We start from the raw sequence: 25,350 nt of genomic DNA on the forward strand, positions 1-25,350 counted from the left end.
CTTTCCTGACACAATGAATTGTTTATAGTTTCTTGAACATAACATGATGTTTCATGTTTTGATAACTTTCCATATGCCTGAAATGTGGTGGCTCATCGACCTTTTCTATTTCTCAAACTTTTATTTATCTTTAAGATCCTGCTCTGGCAGCGCTTCCTTTCTCAAACATGGGAACCAATCCTCAACCCCAAGCACAACCAAGCACTCTTTCCTCTGTGGGATGTCTCACCACATTGCCCCTTTAACAGGAAGGCACCGGATATTTAATTAGGTATGTCTTTTCCTCTAACACTTAATAAACATTTTTTTTCTAAAGCAGATACCATGCTTTATGTCACTTTGTATCTCCAACAGCTAATACAGTACCTGTCAGAGAGTGGGCATTTAATAAACATGAGTGGAACTGAAATAATTAATTTTGAAATTTGATTTGTAAAAAAAAAGTAGAGTCTCTATTTCCTCATGAAATTCAGAGGTGCACACACATACACCCTATTTAAGTAGTGAAGAATATCTCTCATTTATAAAAAGACTGACACATATTTTTCTAGTTCAATTTGACTCATTGAATTTTAGAGACTAGAGTGTTTGGTAACCTTTGCAACAGAGAAAATACAAGGTTGCTTCATAATCAAGCTTGTACAAGAAGAATCCTAGACATATTGCTGATTTTTTATAACTTCCTGAATCCCATGGAAATGTAAAGCAAAGCTGGAACATTTGAGAAATGTATAAATTTCTTGTGTCTAAAGCTATATTTATCCAACATAACAAATGACAAAAGCTTTCAAAGTACCCAATAAAGATGTTTTTCCAACTAGATAATCATGCAATATTACCTTAACCAATCGATAAGGAAAGAAACAGAGTTCAATTCCATTGACTTGAACTAACTCCCCTAACCCACTAACTCCAAAGTTTTACTTCCTCATCAACCCATAATGATAAAAAGTCATGAAAAACAGCAATCCAATATTAGAAGACCCCAATATGAAAAATGACCATGGTTGGTGTTCCAAAAGTTAAATGCATATTTTAATTTAGATATTCCATAAAAATATGAAATACTAAGACTCAACAAAATTTATGAAATGCCATTTAATAACTCATTGCTCTTGTATGCAAGTGACTACCCAATCACCTCATGTTTTTAAGAGCTCTATTCCCTTGCAATGATTCAGAAATTAATTTGGCTACATATGGGCTTTCTAGATTTGAAGTTTACACACAATGCATTTAGAACAGAATGGAAGGTCTGTCAGGTTAGCAACTTGCATATTATACCTCAACCTTTGCCATAAGGATATACATCACATGTACATTTGCTATCATTTATATATAACACATGCACATCATATGCATTTTTCTCTGTCATACATCTCTCAACTTAGCCCATACATTCATACAAATATACATGTGTACGCATGCATGCAGGGAAACAAAGGTAAGAATGATCAGATATCCCTTTCCCGCTCACTGAATTATAGCAGTTTGCAAGAGAAATTATACCTATTGTGTTCCTTGTTTGGGTGGCTGAGATTATAAAAGTTAAATAAAAATTTATGGGATCTCTTGATGCGTGTATCATGTCTGCCAACTAGAACTTTGTCTCACTCTTATATTCTTCTCCATTCCCTGGAGTGTGAGGTATTAGGTCCATGCTGGTGGAAAATGAAATGCTGCAAAAGCATATAGTATCTGGATTCATATCCTAAACCCACTAGTTAACAGCCGAGAGAAGAAGTCCTTAAATGCCTTCAGCTTCTTCATCAGTAAAATGCGTTAAGACATCAACACACTTATTGGCTGCAACATACCTCATGCAGAGACATCCCCTAGATTGTTAACGAGTATTTGCTCATTAATTGATACACTTGTCTCAGAAAAGGTCTGGACTTACTGCCAACCATTACTTTTACAGACTTGCCTGTTTTACAGCTCTATAGACAGGTGTTTGAGAATATAAGAAATTAAAATAGAAATCGGAAAGCTTTTTAGTCCATTTCGCTAATTAATGTGTCAGAGCTCATAAAGAAGAACTCGCCGGCTTTCTTCAGCACTGCATCATCTTAAAGAGCTGGGTCAGCAAAGATCTCTGCAGACAGTCAATACATATTAAAACAGCTCCACGCAGTAAATCAAAACAACAAAAATGAAGACACAGTAAAAAAAGTAAAATTTATAAGTCCTTTCTGTCTGAATGCCGAGGAGCATGAAACTATAGGTCTAGGTGTCAATTCAGCATGTAGAAAGAAAGAGAAAGGAATGATTCCTTCGCGGACAGTGTTTGTGAGTCGGTATAGTCAACATTAAAGCATATATGTTTTTTAAACAGCTATGCCAAATTTGATGCCATTTTCTCTGGATTGTAATGTTCCCTTAAAATAGTTAATATAAATCAATATTTACTGGTTTTGTTATCAAAAATATATATTTTGCTGAAGTTTTTGTTTTCCCTCTGCATTGCTAGGATTTGAATTTTGCCAGAATTCAGTTAGTGAGATAGCTAGGAAAAGAGGTCGAAGATGCCTCATTGTTTTGCAAGGCAGACTGAAACTTGTGATTTTTCTTAAAAGAACCAGATGAAAGGCAAAATTTTGCTCCTAACTCCTCGGGTGGGCCTCTCCATTCTGCAGATATTAATCCCTCAGGCACATGGAGGAGGACCCTGCACAGATACAGGGAGAATCATGCTGCCGTCTTTCTCGCCAAGGTCTGAGATGTGATGCGCTGCCAGGGGAGGCCCTGAGACGGGGCCTCAGAGGAGTCTCGGGAAGACCGGATTGACTCCAGAAGGGCTGAGGGGAACACTACCTTCTAGGCCAAACGTGCTAGAAAGAGGATCTTACCTGAGCTTTCGATTTGATCTGAGCTCTGAAGAATCAACCATTTAAAGATGAAGCCAAGGAAAGGGTGCCAAGAATATTGTCACAAGTTTGGGAGGAATCCAAGCCAGACCAACAGATGGAAATTGGCACGGAATGGCTCTCTACACACTAAGTAGCTGACGCAGAAGAAATTTAAACTCAGATGAATTTATTAAAATGTTGCATATCATCCCGAATAAGAGGATGGGTGATAGATCTAGGTCAGCATATACGACTGAATTTAACTTACTATGGTCTTGGATAGCATGACAACTGGCCACATTTCTATAATTGAAAATAGACAGAGGAATATGCTCTTTCTTCTTAGCAAAAGAGAAATCACTTTTTTCAAACCTAAATATTCCGGAGAAAGAACCTGGGGCAGGGAAAGGTGAAACGAAAAGAAGTTGAATGATACCTTTAGACTTTGTAAGACAGGTATGATCATGGAACATTGTACATTACAATTCAAACTGGTCACTAGCTTAGTAGTCACTGACTGTGGCGGATTGAGACTATCGTTCTACATTAGGTGGCTTTTAAAAATGATTTTGTAACTAAAAGAGGTTGCCAGAATTAAACGGACCCTTAATCCTCTTTCACCACCACCACCTACGCCTAATGAGAAATTGCTAGAAAAAAAATGCAGAACACAGCCTTCTATGTGAGGGGTGAGTTCCCAAGGATTGTTAAATTCAAGACTAACTTTCTAAAAGAAATAAATGTACAGCATGGCGAGGGGATATTTTTGAAGTATATAAACTTACAATGTTAGGAGCATATTTTTCTTTAATGCTTCTTTGTGTTTTTTTTTCAATACTGTCACTAACGCTTTACAGAGTGCTTTCGCTTTAACTCTGAAGTGTATAATTTCAGGGACTTACTTAGCCCTCTTCATTGTGTTTTGCCATGTGCCACTTTTGCTCCAAAGTTATCAAGTATGTTTTTCAGCATTTGCAGACAGCTGATTAAAAAGTCAAAGGCGCTGTGATACGTTGTTAAAATATAAGGATAGTGAATATTGTAACGAGAGTTTATTATAACCCCAAGTCTTCTTTCAAACAACTGATGCATGTAAGCCGTCTGGCTCATGGAAATAACATAGAGACCTCTGGTACTATTTCTATCCACCAGCTAAAGCAAAGCCACCATGTAGAGCTTACAATTAACCTACCGGACATCTTTAAAATTATGCTATTTTTAAAATTTGGAAGACTATTATAAGTTTTGTACTTAGAGTAATTCTTCATTGATATTTTTGTAACACAATATACACTGAGTGGCCAGATTATTATGATCTCTGAATGCATAATAATCTGGCCACTCAGTATATATATATATATATATATTAGAGGCCCGGTGCATGAATTCGTGCATGGGTGGGGTCCAGCCAGCCTGGCCAGGGGGAGGGGACATGGGCGGTTGGCCAGCCTGCCTGCTGGTTGAACTCCTGGTCGAGGGGACAATTTGCAGATTAGCCTTTTATTATGTAGGATATACACTGAGTGGCCAGATTATTATGCGTTCAGAGATCCTAATAATCTGGCCACTCAGTGTATAAAGACCTATCATTCAAATTTACTTAAAGTATTACAGCAATATACTAAATAACAATGTTCTCCTTTTTCAAGGCTGACAATAACTTTTAGTTACTGGCTATTAGTACTTGGTTTGGAAATTAAGAATATTTGAATAAGATTTGATTTCTTGGGAAAAAAAAACCCAGAAAGTTTATCATTGACTCTTTTTTAAAAACCAAACTGATAAACATTCTTAAAACCGCTTCCACTTTTCACCTTGCAGCCTAGCCCAGTATGTAAAAAGGCGTTGACCTTCAAGTATTACTATGTAAGAGAACTAACTGCCAGCAGTACCATGCATTGAGGATGAAAATAACATAGGCTATCCTTGGGGCTCCTTGATCATGAGAACTTCCTTCTCAGACTCCTAAAGGCATGTCCAGTAGTAGAGTATTTAATGGATGAGGATGACAGGAATGAGCAGCTTGTGGCAATTGCTCAGCCCCACAGAAGTCTTTTCTTTTGCAGTGATCTAACCTCTGAGGCTCTTTCTTAGGAGAAGCAAAAAAGAAAAAAAAAATCTAAAAGTTGTGAACCAGCCCTTCCCTGCTGTTTTCACTAGAGAATCTGGAGAAAGAATAAAAGAAAAAAAATCATAACTGTGCCCTGGAACATGATGGAGGTAATGAGGCATCAAGGCCACTTACTGCTGAAAACATAATTGGCACATAAACACAGGAGACGCTGGTGGTGGGAAAGACTTCATTGTTTCAGAAACAGAGGGATGTGAACAAATTATACCCGTTCTGTTGTTTGGAGTGGCAATTCTGGGAGTAAAATGGATATTCCCTCACCCCAACAGTGCACCCCTAGAGAACTGCAGTGTTTTCAATTACTGTGAATAAATGATGAAGGAAGGGCAAAGGGATAGAAAGCAGGACACTTGGCAATAGAGAAAAAGCTTGGATTTTAGACCGGAAGGTTTCTCACACCTGAGAGAGAAAGCCCCAGGACACTGAGAGATCCTTGTGGACCTTCTAGAGAACCTCTAGGAATCTCATTCATGAGTCTAAAGAAAGATAATACGGTCATTGTGGGTGGGTACAATCCCCTTTGATGACAGGCAAAAAGACTTTTTTTAAATCCTCACCCAGGGTATATTTTTTTAGAGAAAAAGGAAGGAAAAGAGAAACATCAATCAGTTGCCTTCCATATGTATCCTGACCATATAAACCCACAACCTACATATGTGCACTGACTAGGAGTTGAACCCGCCACCTTTTGGTGTAGGGACGATGCTCCAACCAACCAACCAAGCAACCCAACCGAGTCAACTGGCCAGGGCAAGACTATTCTTTCTTGATGAGAAAGAAATAAGCAAAAATTTCTTATTCTGGAACTCTCTGTCCAATCACTTTATGTGAAAGTCATCATGGGAAAATTTTTCAAACTTTCTGGGGTTGGTTTCTTTATAATTTTTTTTTTTTTAGTTCTAAGTGTTCAGCTGGCATACATTTTTAAGATTTTGGATTTTATAATCATTTTTTTTGGAAACGTTTACTCTTTCCTCTCAAACATTTTGAGTCAGCATACATTATGCCACTACATACACAGCCAAGCAATAATTCATCTTTGTGGAAGTCAGAGACATCTCATGTATTAATTACCAAGCCTTTCAGTGACTGGTGGATGGAAATAGGTTCCAACTGCTACTCAAACACAGCCAGTGATTTCCAGGAAGGAATAGAAAGTCAGTTACAAGGAATTTCTTACCCAATTTGTGTCCAGCCAATGAATGGACTTTGCTTTCATCTGGCACTGAGAAGAAATCAAAGAGACAGGGATCAGCCTGTTTGTAAATAAGCCATTTTTAACAATAAATTAATATAGATTCATAATAGGTTAAATCTTTTACTGGCAAGGATTTGAGAAAAAATTTTCCCCAGCCTCCCTGGGGCACCTCATTTCTTTTAGTAGATATGTTAAGAATAGTTAGAAAGAAAGATATATTTGTTAGGCTTCTAATTTTCTTTTAATTTTCAATACTTTCAGTTTTTTAAAACTGGGTTATTATTTCCATGTTTGCAAAAAGAGAAGCTAAACTCATGGACTAGATATGTATAATATATAGTAAAACTCTTTAAATACAATATAAATATGTATAAACATTCAATATTGAGCTTCTATATATGATAAACCTAGAGTAAAAGTGAACAGATTTATAATCCTCCTGAAAAATATTAAAATAAACAAAATATGAAACAATGACATTTAAGAGGTTAGACATCAGACAACAGAGACCAGAGACTCCTGAGAAATGGGAAACAAGTGAGATGTATCCTACAATTGCTATAGTTTACTGCATGGAGAGTTTCCAGGCTGTGGTGCAGGCATGGGAACACAGGCAGAGCCCAGTAGGACAGGCAGCTGGGTGTCCAGGGAAACCAAGGCAGAGGGAGTCTTCAGGGCAGAGAATTGCAGAGAGAGCTATAGAGAAGAGCCCCTTGTATATATAGTTGAATACCGAGGATCACATGCATATGAGAAAACTACCCAAGACCTGGCAAATAACCACCCCAAAGTAGAAAGGGAACAGTGTCCAAAGTTCACACAGGGCTGAGAATAGGCACTATTCCCAACAGCCATAGTGAAAAACTTCCTAATTCAGGAGCATCAGTTAGGATATAAAGGGGAACCTTGCTTCAGTAGTGGGAGAGACAAATAACTCCAGAATAACCCAGCTCTAATGAAATAGATACATTTTTTAAAGACACAAATTAGCAAAGCTTACACAGGAAGAAATAGATAAGCTAAGTAGTCCTATAGTTCAATTCTTTAATGAATTTTTAGTTAAAACTCTCCCATAAAGGAAACTCTAGACAGATAGCTTCACTGGTGAATCTATCTACCAAACATTTAAAGAAGAACTAATATCAATTTTATATAAATTCTTATTTCAGAAAATTCAGAGGAAGGGATATTGCCCAACTCATTCTAAGAGACTGGTATTACCCTGATATTAGGCAAAACATTATCTGAAAGCTATCCTATATAATAAAGAGGTAATATGCAATTGACCCTCACGTCCTCACAAATGGCTGCCTACGACCAGGCTGGCAGGGGGGTTAGTGAGGGACGACCAAACAACTGAACAAGCAGGCTGCATGGGGTGACCAGGCTGGTGGGGGGGAGGGGGAGCAGTTAGGGGCGACCAGGCCGGCCAGCAGAGGGGGGCAGTTGGGGGAGACCAGGCCGTCAGGGGGGACAGTAAGAGGCAACCAGGCTGGTGTGTGTGGGGGGCAGTTAGGGGCAATCAGGCCAGCACGCAGAGGCAATGAGGGGTGATCAGGCCGGCAGGGAGGGGGCAGTTAGGGGTGACCAGGCAGGCAGGCAGGTGAGCGATTAGGAGCCAGTGGTCCAGGATTGTGAGAGGGATGTCTGACTGCCGGTTTAGGCAGTCGGACGTCCCCCAAGGGGTCCTGGATTGCAGAGGGTGCAGGCTGGGCTGAGGGGACCCCCCTCCCCATACACAAATTTCATGCAACGGGCCTCTAGTTAACTAATATTTCTCATGAACACAGATGCAAAGTTTTTAACCCTTAAGCATCTCTGCATGATTATCACTTTATTATTCAATGACAGCTGTTCATTATTTGCCATGTGCTGTTGTCCATGTTAGTGTATGAAACTCTAGTGCTCAGGGTTGAAACAAGGTGAGGAGAACTTTACTCACAAGGAGGAACTCCTCTATCTTCCCTAACACTACATTGGTCTCAGAGTCCCTCCCTCCTTCCTTTGCCTACCACAGTTGGTCCTATTTCATTAACCCAGTTATTAAACATCATTCGATCTTCCCACTCCCACCTAGCCCTCCTTTCCTAAGTGATTTCTTTATCTTTTAGTTAAAACCACTGCATGTCTGTAATTTTTCTGGAATTAAATGCTTAAAAATCTTGTTAGAGTTTTCTTCATACTTCCAGTTGGATATGTCAGTTCGTATTTATTAGGCTCCATGTTGGGGGCCAACTTCTGTCTTTCCCAAGTCTAAAAAAACTTAATTACAGTGGAATCTACAGTATAAATAGAAAAATATTGGAAAACAATCATAATATTAAAAAATACTAGTTGCTAATATTTATTAAGTACCTGTAATTGCAGGTTCTGCCCTATGTACTTTATAACTTATTATTCATTTAATCCTCACAATGACCTGTGAAGATAGGTATTACTATTATCCTTATTTTACTGACAAAGAAACTGAGGCATGCCTCCCAGGTGGAGGATAGGATCCAGAACTTAAATATGGCCCTCTTACACTCTGCTATAAAGGTGATGAATCGCAGAAAATATGTTATATTTTTTGAATCATCAATCACATAAATTAAACACTTGACCAACATCTATATGTTAGAATGCTACTATCCTCTTTATTTGAACATATTTTATTAATAGAAATCTGTCTGTGGTGAACGGTATTAAGTGTTAGCTACAATTTTTTAAAACATTTTTGGAAATCTACAATTCTAGTGGGTTCAAGATAAAATACCCATTCCCATTTCACAGATGAAAAATCACCAGTCTGAGTTAAAATTCTGACTTGGAAATTTACTAGTTGTATGCAATTTAACTTTCGGTGCCTCAATTTCATCTTATGTAAAATGAGGATAATATGGCTTACTCTATAGGTTTGAAGTAAAATTACATCTGTAGGTTTGTGCAAAGTACTTAGAAGGTCATATAAAAAGTGCTTACAAAATATTAGCTATTATCATCATTATTAATGAGAAACTAAATAGAAAAGTGGAATAACATAACCAATGAGACAGATGTGGGTTGAATCCCAGCTTTACCAGGCAAGTTACAAAGCCTTTTTTAAAACAACAACAACAACATGCTTTTATTGATTTTAGAGAGGAAGAAGAGGGAGAGAGTGATTGAAACATCAAAGATGAGAATCATCGAGTGGCTGCCTCCTGCACGCCCCCTCCTGGGGACCGAGCCCGAAACCCAGGCATGTGCCCTTGACCAGAATCGAACCCAGGACCCTTCAGTCCCCAGGCCTACGCTCTATCCACTGAGCCAAACCAGCCAGGGCACAAAGCCCTTTTTAACCTTAGTTTCCTCATGTGAAAAATTAAATAAAAACACTACATAGGGTGTTGTGGGAATAAAATGAAAAATATGTACAAAAGCACTTAGTACAGTATCAGTTTCATATTTCTCAATACACGAAAGCTTTTGATAAATGAAAACTGTGAGAATGGTAAAGGTTATGAATTTGGTGGTGGTGATGTTCTCAATGATTTAAGTTGCCTGGGATTACAAAGGAATATAGGGAGAAATAACTGATAGGGTACTATGCTTCAGACTGGGCTTTTTGATCATTATCTTATGGATAATCCAACACCCACAGCAGGTTTGACCTCCCAGTTTAGTCCCAGTTCATCACTTAGGTGAAGAAAGGCAAAGGAAACATAATACTCAGACTACATGGTCTTATTATGTACAGTTATTCTGAAAAAGAGATTCATAGAAAGGTAGGATTGTATTGTTTTGTCTGTTGTTTTTTTAAACAGACATAAGTTATCCCATTAAATCTAAGCCAATTTTAGTATTATTGAAAATTTCCCAGTCATATTAGGTTAAACATGGTACTTTCCTAATTTTTTAGCTGCATACTGTCTATTTTTCTTAGTAAGAATACTTATTGTTTTAATTGACAATTTGAAATTACTTAGAACAGTAACATAAGCTTTTTTAAAAAAGTGTAGAAAATCCAAATGACTGATAGGCATAAAAATTAGGGGTCTCTCTCCAAAATATTCACTGACACAGATATCTACCTTTAGGACAGGAGATAAATGAATAAATATAATAGAAAAGAGGGAACTGTAATGGCTTAATTAATAGAATTCGTTTTATTTAAAAGGTTAAATTGGGAACAATCTTCCTTTTTGCACATGCTTAGTGCCTTGAAGTGATTTAAATAACAGTAGCAAATAAGAAAAGGAGGTAAAATTAAACACACCATCACCATTTATTTTTAAATAACAAGTGTTATAATTAATACTCAACTTCCTTTATAACTCACATTACCTTAGAGCTACTATAAAGTTATCTCTTGAGGCTGGAGCTAAGGTCTAGTCTTTTCACTGCATAATATTTAGATAGCACGGCAACTGGAACAGTAGCAATGTGATTGTGACAGGTATGCCATTTCAAACAAGGACCTTATTTACAAGGGCTGGTGTGGGAAAGGTCTCTCATTCCAAAATGCTAAGGTACCAAAAGCATCATGTAAGAGAGTGTTGATGGAGCAAGAGCCAAAGCCTTTTGTTCTAGTTCTGATGACAGATTGTTCTTTCTTTCTTTTCTTTTTTTAAAGTTTCCAGAGCCTATTATTTTCCCTTTCTTTTTTTTTAAATATATTTTATTGATTTTTTACAGAGAGGAAGGGAGAGGGATAGAGAGCTAGAAACATCGATGAGAGAGAATCATCGACCAGCTGCCTCCTGCACACCCCCTACCGGGGATGTGCCCGCAGCCAATGTACATGCCCTTGACCGGAATCGAACCTGGGACCTTTCAGTCCGCAGACCGACGCTCTATCCATTGAGCCAAACCGGTTTCGGCTATTTTCCCTTTCTTGTCCTTCAGTTTTACCTAAGAAATGATACTACTTGCTCTTGATCACCTTAAAGGGATATTACAGTAATTGAAGAGATACCAGTGAAATGCGGAGTCCTGCTAAGATGAAATTCAGACATTTTTATTGTAACTACTAGGAGCCTACCTTGAGTCGCCGGTCCGGCCCTGCCTCCCTCTCTGGCCCTTGAAGCAGTCGTGGCCGCTGCTGATCAGGTCCTCCCCCAGTGCAGGCACATGGAGGCCCCTGCCGCCCTGCCCCTGACGCTGCCGCACAACCTCCTCCTGTCTGGTTGACCCGTTGCAGCGTCCCGGTTAATTAGCATATTTCTCTATTTTTTATATATATATATATATATGATTATTAAATACTTATAGGGTGCTATGGACTTGTGCCTCCAGAGATATCTTTGGATTTATTTAGATAATGGGATGTCTATTCTAAGCTCACGCTTCCTAGTATTCAACTCCAGATTGATGGACTCCACTGGATTTAGTTACTGGGAAGTGTTTCATAAGGAGGCCACTCTTGGGTTTGGATGTTTCCTAATTCCATGGCCCACCCTCTGTCCAGGATGACCTCTCTGGAAAACTCAGCGCCTGCCCGCCTATGTTTCCAGTTGTCTTGGCTGTAGACCTTTGAGTTCGTTAGAACTGCTCAAAATCAACAGCACCTTTTTAAAAAGAGCTGATAAACACACATTGCCTTTTCATTTCAACCACGTTCACTGTATGGAAGGGAAACCGTAAATAAAGAAATTATGGGGAGAAAATCTATGAAAAAGATGGCACTCTGAGAACTTATTAGTGGCAAACATTAAAGTGCATAAACATATCGGCTCCCCAGTAGGATCCATTTATATTAATATAGTGATCACTTAAAGTGTTTTATTCTTTTGTCAGGCCTTCTTGTACACTTCAAATGCATTCTCACTGGGGGAAAATAATCCCCTGGCTTATTGATAGCATTTGATACGCATTCTATAACATAAGTGACTATTAGGAACTGCACTTGCTTAATAAAAATTTGCAGAACAGTGGCAGATTTGGGGAGTTAATGGGCCCCATATGCTCTTCTTGAGCTGACAGAAGATGGTATATTGCTAACATGCACAAATCTCTTCAGATGAAGATTGCCATCAGCCACAGTTATTCTTGTTGAGAATGCCAACCCTTTGTCACGAATGGGGGATATGCAAATGTGTTCAGATCCCCACTACTTCAGATTGAGATACTTCAATATAAAGCAGCACTCTAAAATATGATGCAATGCTTGTCTTTGACATAGGCAGCTCTATTTCATTTAGTTTTTGATTTCCATATCTTTGACAGAATAGAGACTGCAGCTTTGAAGGTGATGTTTGGCACAACAAAAATACATCTTCTAATGAGGCCATCAACACTTTTCCTTGAATAGTTCGCAAGGAAACTAAATACCAAGTAATTCCTTAATGGTTAATAAACTTGTTTCTGAGAGTTGTTCCTTCAGAACTTTTTTTAAAAAGGACACAGTTGCCAATATTAAGAATCCATTTTATTCGCTTTTAGAAGATCGATTTCTGTGCCCCTGATTGATTTCCAGAAATTTTAAGGAAGGCCAACCTGTTTTAAGTTGTAAATTAAGTTCCCTCCTTTACTGCATTGATTTATAGTGTTTTCTTATATCGATGGCTACTTGGCAAGCTGTTTCTCTTCAGGGAGAATTCTGAGTATCAGCACTATGCATTTTTATGTGCTGAAAAATTCTTCCATTTCTTGAAACCAAAAACGCAAAAAAAAAAAACACCCAAAACCAAAAAAACATATATAAAGCTTTTGCTGAAAAAGGGGTTAGGGAATTAGTACAAGATAATGATGCCAATATTTATCTTGCCATCTCTCTTAGCAGGCTTCCCCAAAGCACCATGCTCCTCCCTGGCCGGCTGGCTGTTCTGGACAATAAGCTAGTTAGAACTCAGTAGCTGAAGTTTTCTTCTAATATTTTAGTGTATTTCTCAGCCAGGTTGCCACAGGACATAATGAGGATCTGCTTCCTCATCGTTAGCCAACTACTCCTAACTTTTTAGCCATCTCTTTAAAATTCCCTTTCTTTCTTCATGAATCTCAGGGGGGGGCTTCTATCTAAAGTTAATAAAATCCACTACTTTTCACATATTCTTACACTATTGTGTTTATCTCATTAAAGAGTACTGGGAAAATCAAATCATTTTGTCACAAATTGACTAATTAATCTGTTTGGTGTGCATTCAATAGACACTGTCTTTCTCAAAGGAATCAGATACTGTCTGAGCTCCAAGTACCCCTTCCTGGATCCTTGTGGGAGTGAGGTCCCTGGCTTGTTAGTTTCCTGACACGAGTGCTCTGATCAGAACTCCGCAACTCTCAAGACTGATTCTCTAGATATTTCTGGAGTTCACTCTCTATGCAGTTCTTTCTTCTCTGTTACTGCACTCTAACCACCTTGTTTTCCCTGGATTCTCAGCCCCACTGCCTCCACTCAGATATGAAACAACGGGATATATATCTCACAGCAAGTTTCGTGGGGTGGTATTATTTAATGTCTCTGGAATAAGTTACATAATTATTACACTATTTAATAAATGGAAACATCTTTGTGCTGAAAACCACAGCTTCTTAAACCACAGGACCAATGGTCCTAAGATACCTTGAGTAACTGTCCCCCAAAGCTAAGCATGTGATCAGTGATTAAGAGCAATATTCTTTGGAAGTGCCATTACCTGCTTCTCTCCTGCCCAAGGACATCATGAAATCAAGGCTGGAACCTAGGGCCACACAGAGGGTGCAGCGGCGCTGGTGAACAGAGAGGGAACCGCATGGAGGCCCAGGCCTATTCCCCTGTTCTGATGGCACACATGCCGGTCACAAGGACAGTCACAAGTCCGCCCTCCGAGTCTCCTAACTGGACCCAAGGCTTTTTCTATTTGATGGCCGACCTTTGGAAATTGCTTCCAACTTGCTCTTGACCTACCTCCATCTCTCCAACTCTACCATATGTCTCTTCAACACAGACCAGCTTAGCCCATGCTAACCATCACTTGCTTCATTCTTCTACCTCACCAAAAGCCCTCACTAAATTCAACTGCCTAGAAAATAATACAGTCTCCTTAGCCTGATATTCAGGTTTGAATCCTTTTTACCTTTCTCATTATATTTTCCTCTATTCTTCTTTTACTTTAGTCATAAAGTAATTCCTGGTTTCTTCCCATTTGTCTTTTTCCTCAGTGGGAAATGCCTGGAACCTCACATGTACAAATACTATTTTATTGCTCCTCCTGGGCCCAGCTCCCCATTATAACCTCCTCTTTGTAGTATATTCTCTTCATCTGTTTCTCCCAGGACACTTCGGCTTTGCTTCCAAGCAAATGTACCGCTTTCTATCTGTATTATGTTGATTTGTTGGCAACTTCAATGAAGATGAAGATAGCATTTTATTCATCTTTCCATGGTAAACAGCTACAGATTACAAAGGTCCTCAAAGGTCAGTTGTATGGAGTCTCTTCCTTTTTTGCATGATGAGGAAAAGATGCCTATGTGAGACCCCTCTCAGGAATCTTCTTTGTGTGAATTCTTGGGATCTACCAGGTTTTGACTATTTCTAATACTCAGAGTATGAAAACTGCCATGTTTCCCTAGATCCTTGGTAAATATTCTGTTATCGGCAAGAAATTGATACTGATGAAGCCATCGGAAAAGAGGGGCTCAGACTATCCTGTAAGTCCCACAACCATTATTCTCTATGAGCAAGTTAAACAACACATTCTTTATATTATGTGTTATAATCCCACTATTTATAATGCACATTTCCACATAGTGATTCTATCTCTAACAAGGAAGAGGAGGAAGGAAACTAAACTTGTTGCCAACGTACGTGTCAGAAATCATGCTAAGCATTTTAACATGTGCTATCTCACTTAACCCTTACAGAGCTCCGTGTGTTGGGCATTACAATCTTCAGTTACAGAGCAGGGAACTGAGGCTCAGTGGGATTATGTCAAAAAGTTAGCAAGTGGGATAGCTGGGATCCAAAGGGTTCTTGACTTCAAAGCACAACTTCCTTCTACTATGTGAGTCTGAGAGGTAAGATTCTGCTAATGGCTTCATAATCAAGAACTATATATTTCACTAGTCACCACGACCTACAAAAAATAGAATTTCCTAACAAACTACATGCAAGAGCACATGATGTCTCTTAAAAAATGGCTGGCGAAACTCTCAGAAGTAAGCAATAGAGTTGTCATAAGTTGTTTTGAGGCTCATACACCTGGAAATTGTTACCAAGGAGAAGCATGGACTATTGTTTAGGTGTCAGGCAGTGGGAAAGGGAAAGAGACAGCATTAGCTTTTTTGGCAGCCAAACGGCACTATTGTTGGCTCATCAAGTGTACAGAGAACTGAAATCCTTTTTATATTAACTCCTGTTAAGCCAGGACTTTGTCCAACAAATTCCTGTGGAGAGCCAATGGCAGCATGCTGGGCACTGGGATTGTGGAGGGACAGCCTTGAGCCTGTACCAGCAGGGTTTTTATCACACAACTAATGTCAGAAGTACTATCAAACCTTCTGGGACAAAGCTTCCTGCAGCTCTCACTTCGACAGATGTGATAACCCCTGGACTGAACTTTGGGATTCTACACTTATTCCCTATACATTATCCACCCCCGCCCTGCCCCGCCTGAAGCCAGTGTAATCCTTTTAAAACAAAACCAAAAACAAATCTCAATCATGACAATCCTTTGCTCAAAGCCTCTCAAATAGCTTCCAATCACATTTAGAAGAAAATCTAAAAACTTACAGCCTCCAAGCCCAGCCTGAGCTGGTCCCCAGGGCCTTTCCCAGCTCATTCTGCATAGCTGTCCCCTTGCTCAGCATCCTTCCATCACCCATTCTGGCCTCACTGCAGGTCCCCAAACATAGAAAGTGCATTCCACTTCAGGGCTAGTGCTATTCTTCTGGACAGCCACCTGGCTCACTGCCACCCTTCCTTCACGTCTCCACAGACACCGCATCGGCAGAGAGGTCCTCCCTGGCCATCTCACCTAAGGTAGGGCCTTCCGACCCCAACTCTCTGTCATTATCTCCTCCTCCTGCTTCATTCTTTCACAAGGCACTCATCGCTGCCTGCCCTCTTCCCCATTAGAACATAAGCTTTAGGTAGACCTGGGCTTTGCTTTAATTTGTTCCCAGGGTCCAGGACAGTGCCTGGGACACAGTAGACACTCAAAACATATTTGTTGAATGAAAGAAGGATGGTCAGGGAACCTTGAAAATAGGTAATGAAGAGACTAAGCCTAGTTTATGGATTGGGCTTTTCTGATGACTTTAAGTTAAGACCTGGAGATATATAAGGAAGGGTGAAGATAGTGTTTGGACAGAGGAAACATGAAACAAAACAGGTCCCACACATAGAACCCAAAGGCCTCTCATAGGACTGGAGTGCTCAGCATGAGAGGGAGACCAGTGCGAGCCAAGGTGGAGGAGAAACGAAGGGGCCAGTCATGGAGGATCTCAAATCCCCATAATGAGTTTGTCTTTATCCTGAGGGCAATAGGATGCTGTTAAGGGATTTTCAGCAAGAAAGTGACAAGATGGGATTTGCGTTTTAAAAAGATCACCCAGGCTGCAACATGAACAATGAATTAGATGGGAGTAAAACAGGAGAGAGTTGCTTCTTTTTTTGAAGCCGAGTATAGGAATTTGCATTTATCCCTATTAAACGTAATCTTCTGAATTGCAGCTCATCAGTTCTCCCTGATCAGATCTTTTGGAATCCTGGTTCTGTCATCCAGTGCATTAGATACCCTACCCAGCTGAGTGTCACCTACACATGTGACAAGTGAGCATGCTAAGTTCAAGTCACATGCAGGGCTTATGTTCCTAACACCCTCTGCTCCCTTCATGGCACTTCTGTACGTGCTTGTGAGCTGGCTGGCTGGGTAAGAGCATCTCTCCCATCACTCAGTGTTTCTTCTCCTAAAGTTAACTGGCCAGCCCAGAACTGAACGCTAACCCTCAAGGTCTGGTAACATGAGCTACCCAGGATTTTCATGTGGATTTTCCCTAAAGCTTACAGACTTCACACTGAGACAGCAACCCAATTTATTCCTGGATGAATTCATTTTGGCACCTGGCTCCTGGTTTGGGACTGGATAGCTGCTGCTGTTCTTGGCTATAATAGTGCTATCAAAAGATTTCTCTTCTGGCATGAGCTGAAGTATATAATACTGTCTACATTTCTGCCCAGAATCCAGTATCATCTGTTTAATATGCAAACAGTGCAAAACTGGGGCTACTAGTATGTAATAGATTTTGAAAAGTTGTCATTTGGATTCATTGCTTATCAGAGGATATTAACTTTGGGGGTTTATGGGCTGTCTCTCCAATTCAGAGCACACCCATTCACGTCGATGGATGCACAACGTCCTGCACACACTACGGTGAACTGGCCTGGTATGTTATGCTGATCTATTAGAGGAGCTCATTTACATCAGGCTCCTTTTTGTAGGACAGGTATTACACACAGAGACTAAACCTCCACTACCCTTTTGGAAGGTATTGAGGTATATTAACCATCTTGAACCAGGTTGAGTTCGTAGAAAATATTAATAGGAAAAATAGACAGTTGTTAGACCCAGCATCCAAAATGATGTCACAGACAGCAATATTTGAATCGCTTTCCCTTTGACCAGGGATTTCTTTGGATGCCAGCAAGCCTACTGATGAAGAAAGGAAAAAAGAAAAGCAATGGGCATAATCCCCTCCTACCACTCTTCCCTACTCCTCTGTCCCCCAGAGATTTGGGAAAATTGATTCAAAATTATTTGGGTATGAATTACTTATTTAATAGACATAGACTATTTTTCTTTTAGCAATCTTTGTGCATGCATAGAAATTCGTGTGAACTGGAAATAATCCCAAAATACAAACTATGTTCAAATGTAATAATATTTTTCATTGAATTCTAAATGTAACTAAATAAAATTGGCATAGGGTCACATTTCAGAGATTTGGTAGGTCCTTGTAAAGCTCTGTAATTCTAAGCTTTGCAACTATAGTGACTATCAGAAAAAAATAAAACCCTTGCCTGCTAACATCAGAGAAATTATTTCAACAATTCAGGACATGAAAATATACAGAAATATATAAACAATACATGTAGCATTATTTATAATTGTCCCTACAACTTCCACTAAAAGAAAAATCAATGTAAACATGTTATTGAATTTCCTTCCATATGTACACACACATACACACACACACATACACATATATACATATGTACATACACTGACATACTTGTATACTGTTTCTTTTCAAATGATGTTTTATCATTAACATTTTTATGTCATTAAATAGTCTGAAGACTTTTATTTGTTGCATAACAGTCTAATATATCTATTAGATTAGAGTCTATAATTTCACCAACCCATTAATTGCTGGAAAATTAAGTTTGCTATAGTGAAAAATCTTAATGAAATCTTGATGAAGTTTAATCTTGATGAAATCTTTGATTTTGATTTTATTGGAAGGAAATGGACTTACTGGGTAAAAGATAACAAAAGTGCTAAAGTATTTTATACAATTACCACATTGCCTTGTGATAAACTGGTATTAACTTAAATATCCAATAAATATGTGTTGCAACATAAGCACATGTATATTGTAACATTTCCCAGTTTTCCAAGAAAATATCTTTATTTCCTTAATTACTTGTGAGGTTGGACACATTCCATATATATTGGCCAACTGAATAAATTATTTGTAAATTGTCTAACCATATATTTTAAATTTTGAATTGAAATATTTATTTTCTAATAATAAGAGCCCTTTATATATTAAATATGTTAATTCTTTGTCATGTATTTTATAATTATTCCTTTATTCTCCTGAAAAACAAACAACATGTGAAAAATATGGGGGGATGATTAAGTGTCTCTTAAGCAATGTCTCTTAATCCTATTTTAAGAATGTTGTTATTTCCAAATTAATTAACTTTTTAGGATGTTGCTAAATCAAAAAAGAAAAATAATGTAATCCAAAGTAAACTCTTAAGATCATTTCTTAGGTTTATATGTTATCTATACTAAATCTCTTCTCCAACAGAAGACAAGATTTTTCTCTTTTCATTCCAATAAGTTTCTCTAAGTATTACTCTTATACACTAGCATTTTATTTTCAAACTCAACCTCCTAAAGCACATGGTAATGATATATTAAGCACCTGTGTAATACTATTGCCTTCTTTTACAAATATAATATTCCTAATCCATTAATGATGAATCACATCATCAGTTTTTTCCAGTGGGGGTGGACAATTAGACTGAGCTGTCTTTAGAAATTCTTGCCCTTAATGACTTTGTGACCACATTTTCAATATAATAACCTCTCTGAATTATGGCTTGGTCATGGATGAGCCCTTTAAGTACTATGTTTTACAGGGATACAGATTTAGATATCTAAGGGGTTAGTTAATTTAGTTGATTTAAGAGTTAACTTATACATCTATCAGTATCAAGTCTCTATTCTGGACACTGTATAAATCAGGTTACACGAATATGGAGCACTTTAAAATTCCTTGTTGTCCTAGTAAATGAGGCTAGAGTAGATTGTACTTGTATCAATAAATTCATTGATTAAACCTAAATACCAAAATTGCTTCATGGATAAAAATGTGTATAAAGTATGAAGCAGTAATGGGTGAACCTATTCCAAGTATTTAAGTCGTGTAGAATATTTTTAATTTATTTTGAGTCTATCATGTTATTTGATTCAGAACATTTTTGGGATTACTTGAGGATATTTGCAAATACCCAAAGTAAACAAAATCTCTGAATATTCAGCCTACACAATATTTGGGACAACTCACATACAGTCAAATTGCTCTATACTAATGTAATTCAATTTTATGTTGCTGCAGGTAAAAGCAAGCAATCCAAGCATGTTTTATATATAATTCCCATGGCACTAAGTTGGTGCACAGAATACACTATTCTTTACAAACAGATTAATAGAAAATGAAAAGAGGATTCATAAATAAGAAGCACAGATATTTTGTTAGATGAATATTTATATCTTCAATTTTTCCTAACTCTACAAACAAAAGAAAAACTTCATGTTAACCGAACTTAAATAATATAAATAAAAATATACTTCTTGAGATTAAAACAAAACAACAATAAATGTGAGGTATAGATTAATACAAAGGGGAAAAAAAATGTCAGTGCTAGAAGACTAGGAAGGGCCACAAAACAATCTGATCTAATTAACCCTCAGGCAGTGCCAGGAATTCACATGATATAAATCAATTATGTCAAGTGATTGCCTAATTTATTCATAGATTCCTCCACTTAGGAAATAAAGCACACAGCCCTTTTTCTCAAGTTCTAAACAACTGCTTTCACTCTTTTATATATAATGATATATAACCTTGGCCTTTTATATTGCCTGTGTTTGGCTCTTAAGTATGTTCAATATTATGAACCTTCTTTAAATGCTATCAAAGAAACAACATTGGTTTGGGTTAAGTGAACATGAGCGTGGAGTGCTATAGTCTACACCCTCCTAAAATATCTTTATCCCTATTTTATTTTGCTACCCAAACCAAACATTTATTTGCACTTTTATTCATTTATCCTTTATGTATTTGTTTGCACTTTTATCCATCTACTCATTCAATCATTTGATGTAGGAAAGGAGAACCTGCCTACTAAGTAAGATCAGCCCAATCAATCATGGCGATCAATAGGTTTCTGAGATTGCACCCAGATTGCTCTACCAACACCCAAGCATGTCATCCGTCTTGGGTTTACTCAGCAGGTACACATTCTAAGCATGAGGAGGGTGCCAAAGATATATAAGGTCTGACCCTGTAAGAGCTTCTCATCTAATCGAAGTGAGAAAAAAAATTTCATATGGTAGGTACCCCAAAGAGTATGCAATTCTGTGCTAAACTTAGTGCTGCCAGTGGTAACTGCTTTCGGAATTTAGAGAACGAGCTGAAGAAGGCAAGACTTGAGTGAGTCCTGAATGAAAATGAACACTTAAATAGGAGCGAGGATGTATCTTCTGTTTTTAGAGTTAACACTAAGAAATTAATATGACTGGAAACAGGAAGGTTTAATGGTTGGAAGCTCAGGCATCGAAGTTTAATATTTAGTTTGATATTTACTTCCCTTGACTTTGGGGCCTTTCTGAGACCAGGGTCCATAAGGTTAGTACTGTGGTTCTCTATGTATTTAATTTTTTCAGATCTGGGTTTTCTTCTATGTATTTAGTATTTTCAGGCCTTGTATTTAGGTCTCTAATCCATTTTGAGTTAATTTTTGTGTATGGTGTGAGATTGCAGTCTAGCTTCATTCTTTAGCATGGGGTTTCCAATGTTTCCAGCACCATTTATTAAAAAGGTTATCCTTTCTCCATTGTATGTTTTTGGCTCCTTTGTAAAAAATTAGTTGCCCATATATAGGTGGGTTAACTTCTGAGGTCTCGATTCTGTTCCATTGGTCTGTGCCATATATTATGTCTTAAAGATTTGTGTAGACTCTTAAAAACCCAGCAATGCACACGAACACATTCGAAGACTGTGAACAATATTGTGTCTAAGAAGGCTGTTTAACTCAGAATTTTCCAGTCTTACTTGACTATTCACTATTAGCCTATGGCTAGAGGACTTGGCCACTTGTGATTGTCCTCTAGCCTTTCTGAGTCCAGAGAAAGCTCAGGCATGATTCATTTACCTGGCATCTACTGATTTATTAAGGCTGGATACAGGAAATCTCAGATATAACTCATTTTTCATTCATTTTGGCTGCTACAAAAACCTTCCCCAAACTTAAAAACCAAGCTTAATGTTTTCCATTTTTTTTGCTATAATCTTATTTTACTTTTAAGGATTTCAGCTGAAACCTGTGCAGGCACTCACAAATCTTTCAAGACAATGCTGATGTACTTGGGGCTTATGCCAGTTAGTTCCTGGATCAGCAGAGGGTAGATCAGCTTTTCCCAGCTCACTTGGAACCATCACACTTGATTAGTCAATTTCCAGTTTGATCTCTATTTTAATTTTAATCCCATCATTGGATAGAGCTCCTAGTACCATTTCTCATGAACTCTAGCCAAGTGGGCATTGAAACATTAGCCTTTCCAGTCATGTCTCTTCTCTCCACAATTTGTAGTTTATGTTTGTTATAGTGACTATCTTTCTGGTGTCTTTGTTCACTTATTATTACTGTTTAAAACATCCCTAATATCTCAAACTCTGTTCATGAGACTATTTCCACTCTAGGTAACCTAATAGAAATAAGGTATTGTTGGGAGGGAAGGGAGGAAAGAATAGGTGGATGAGTTTTACATGAGACTGGAATTATATTTTCAAGTGTTGGACACCTTTTCCGTCCTATAAAAGCAGAGTAGGTGGTTCTGGTGACACCAACCTTTGTACTAAGGGGTTCTGGGGTTCTAAAGCAGCCAGCTGTAAGCAGGGTGGGCAAACATAAGTTTACAGCTGTGAGTACATGAGACAGAGTTAATAAAGCTATTGTAATAATAATAACCTGCATGTCTTTTTCTACATGACCAACTGCAAACCTACATTTGCCTCACCCTATATAGTATAGTAATTTTAGTGCTTCAATAAAGAACTAAAAATAAATTATTTTTAAAAGATTGATTTACCCAAGATTAAGCAGATTTTATCATAAACTAGAGGCCCAGTGCACGAAATTCGTGCACAGGGGGTGGGGGTGGGGGATCCCCTCAGCCCAGCCTGCACCCTTTCCAATCCAGGACCCCTTGGGAGATGTCTGACTGCCGGTTTAGGCCCGATCAAGGGGATCGGGCCAAAACAGGCAGTCGTACATCCCTCTCATAATACAGGACTGCTGGCTCCTAACTGCTCCCCTGCCTGCCAGCCTGATCACCCCTAACTCCCTCTGCCTGCAGACCTGGTCGCCCCCAACTGCCCCCCCCCCCCCCCCCCCCGTGCTGGCCTGGTTGCCCCCAACTGCCTCCCTCTGCTGGCCTGGTCGCCCGTAACTCCCCCCCCCCCCGCCACCAGCTTAGTTACCGATTACTGCCCCCCCACCAGCCTGGTTGCCCCCAACTGCCCCCCTTGCTGGCCTGGTCACCCCTCAGTGCCCCCCTGTTAGCCTGGTCGCCCCAACTGTCCCCATGCTGGCCTGGTTGCCCCCAATTGCCCCTCACTGGACTGGTCACCCCCTACTTCCCCACCTGCCAGCCTTGTCGCCCCTAACTGCCCCCCTTCTGACCTGGTTGCCCCATGCAGCCTGCTGTTCAGTCGTTTGGTTGTCTCTCACTAACCCCCATGCCGGCCTGTTCGCCCCACGCAGTTCGGTTGTGATGGCCCCTGGCTCTTTATATATATGGATAAGTCTAAATTCTGACTCTGTTTCTAATTCAAATTAGCTAGACATTTTCTAACCATTTAATGAAACACAGATTTATTAATTAATTGTATTTTGGAGCAGGTAACATCTGTAGCTTTAGGAAAGTAAAAGCAAAATATCTATTTTCCCCCATGAGTAAGAGTGAAGATTTGACCTTTAATGTAGAATAACATTTTATTTCCAGTGAGGTGATATTTAATTTAGAAATTTTTAGCCTTACAGAAGCAATGCTGAGAAGATTCACCATAGAAAACATAGAGTCAATAAATGTATAAGAAATGTTGAGCCACAAAGTTAATTTTAAAAGTAAAAGAAAAATATCCTTTTAACTCTATAAAATTGGCCAAAGTAAAATAATAATAATAATAATAATAATAATGACACCAAGATTCTTCCATATACTACTGATAGGAGCAATATTCCCTTTCCGGAGAGCAAGTGGTCAAAAGCATTAAATCTTTACACAACAGTTGGCCAAGGAATAATACTTATAAAAATTTATAATGATAAAATAATCATGATTGTTTACAAAGGTTTATGTACTAACAGGCTCAACACACTGATATTTCTAAGAGCAAAGAATTGGAAACAACTCTTATGGTCAATTATAATTATAGGCAAATAAATCAGGACAAATTTATTCAAGAGCAAACTTTACAATTAAATGATAATATAGAAGTAAAGATAAAGAAAATAATATTTAAGCTAGATTGTTCTTAAAGGACACAAATTTAAAAGTATTTGTTCAATAAATCACTTTGAGAAAAAAGATCGTAAAGGTATGAATATGTATATATTAAAATAAAAATATGGAAGGCTATTCCCATTTGACTTTTAAAGGACAAATTGCAATAATTGCACCTAAAACTGAGGTAGTTGTACCTCCCCACGGTAGTATTAATTTCCGCCTAAAGTATGGCCCATAAAAAAATCATTCCAAATATCATTCAGAAGAGACAACTATGTAATTGTCAAAATTCATTTAATTATACTACAGGCCCGGTGCATGAAAATTCATGCACTGGAGAGGGGGTCCCTCAATCCGGCCTGCCCTCTCTCACAGTCTGGGAGCCCTCAGGGGCGGGAGGCAACCCGGCGGCCAGGGAAAGGCGATGCCCCATCACACCTCTGCTGCTGCCACTGCCGGCAGTGCAAGCCTCGGCCAGCCCTGGTTACCTGAGCCTTGGGCAGTCCTGGGTGGCTGGGTATCCGCCATCCAAGGCTTGCCTGCACCTCGGGCCAGCCCTGGGTGGCTGGGCAGCCACCATCTGAGGCTTTCCTGCACTTCGGGACAGGCCTGGGCGGCTGGAGGGCTGAGGGACTGGGGGACTCCAGAGGCAGGCATGCGTCAGGGCTGAGGGGACTGGGTGCCGCCATCTTGTGGTTGTGGGTGCCGCCATCTTTAAGGGCGTGGCAGTCAATTAACATATTCCATCCTTATTAGCTGTGGGTGCCGCCATCTTTGAGGACGTGACAGTCAATTAACATATTCCCTCCTTATTGGCTGTGGGCGCTGCCATCTTTGGAGGCGGGGCAGACAACTAGCATATTCCCTCTTTATTAGATAGGATGCTTATATAATATTTTATTATTATACTATATTTAATTATATATTGATAAATAATATTTTTAACTAACGAAATCTCACTTCAAAACAATTAAAATGAATTTGGTTCATACTGAGAAGGAGAATTTAAGTATTTTGTTCTATTCTTTAAATAGCTCCCTTAGCTTCAGATTTTTGTGAAGATGTTCTTGTATTAGCACAAAAGTTCTTTTAGAAGGAACACAGAATTTCATTTAAACATGAATAATGGTTTACAAAACAAAGGCAAGTGAGGAGGAAAGGTTCATATTTGGCTTTATTTAAAATGCTTAGTATCTGAGAGGTAGAGCT

The 25,350-nt window shown here is 38.8% G+C and overlaps 1 protein-coding gene across 4 annotated transcripts in view; it reads right to left on the minus strand.

Moving 5' to 3' along the window:
* The window catches only part of PARD3B (par-3 family cell polarity regulator beta), a 910,289-nt gene that overhangs the window by 328,732 nt on the left and 556,207 nt on the right, over positions 1–25,350 (minus strand). For all 4 annotated transcript variants that reach the window (XM_054722996.1, XM_054722997.1, XM_054722998.1 and 1 more), the window contains one exon: positions 6,161–6,205. In XM_054722996.1, coding sequence (XP_054578971.1) covers positions 6,161–6,205 — 45 coding nt within the window. The remainder of the gene's footprint in view (positions 1–6,160; positions 6,206–25,350) is intronic.

The sequence above is a fragment of the Eptesicus fuscus genome, chromosome 11 (genome assembly GCF_027574615.1).
Source record: "Eptesicus fuscus isolate TK198812 chromosome 11, DD_ASM_mEF_20220401, whole genome shotgun sequence".
NCBI classification, from domain to species: Eukaryota; Metazoa; Chordata; class Mammalia; order Chiroptera; family Vespertilionidae; genus Eptesicus; species Eptesicus fuscus.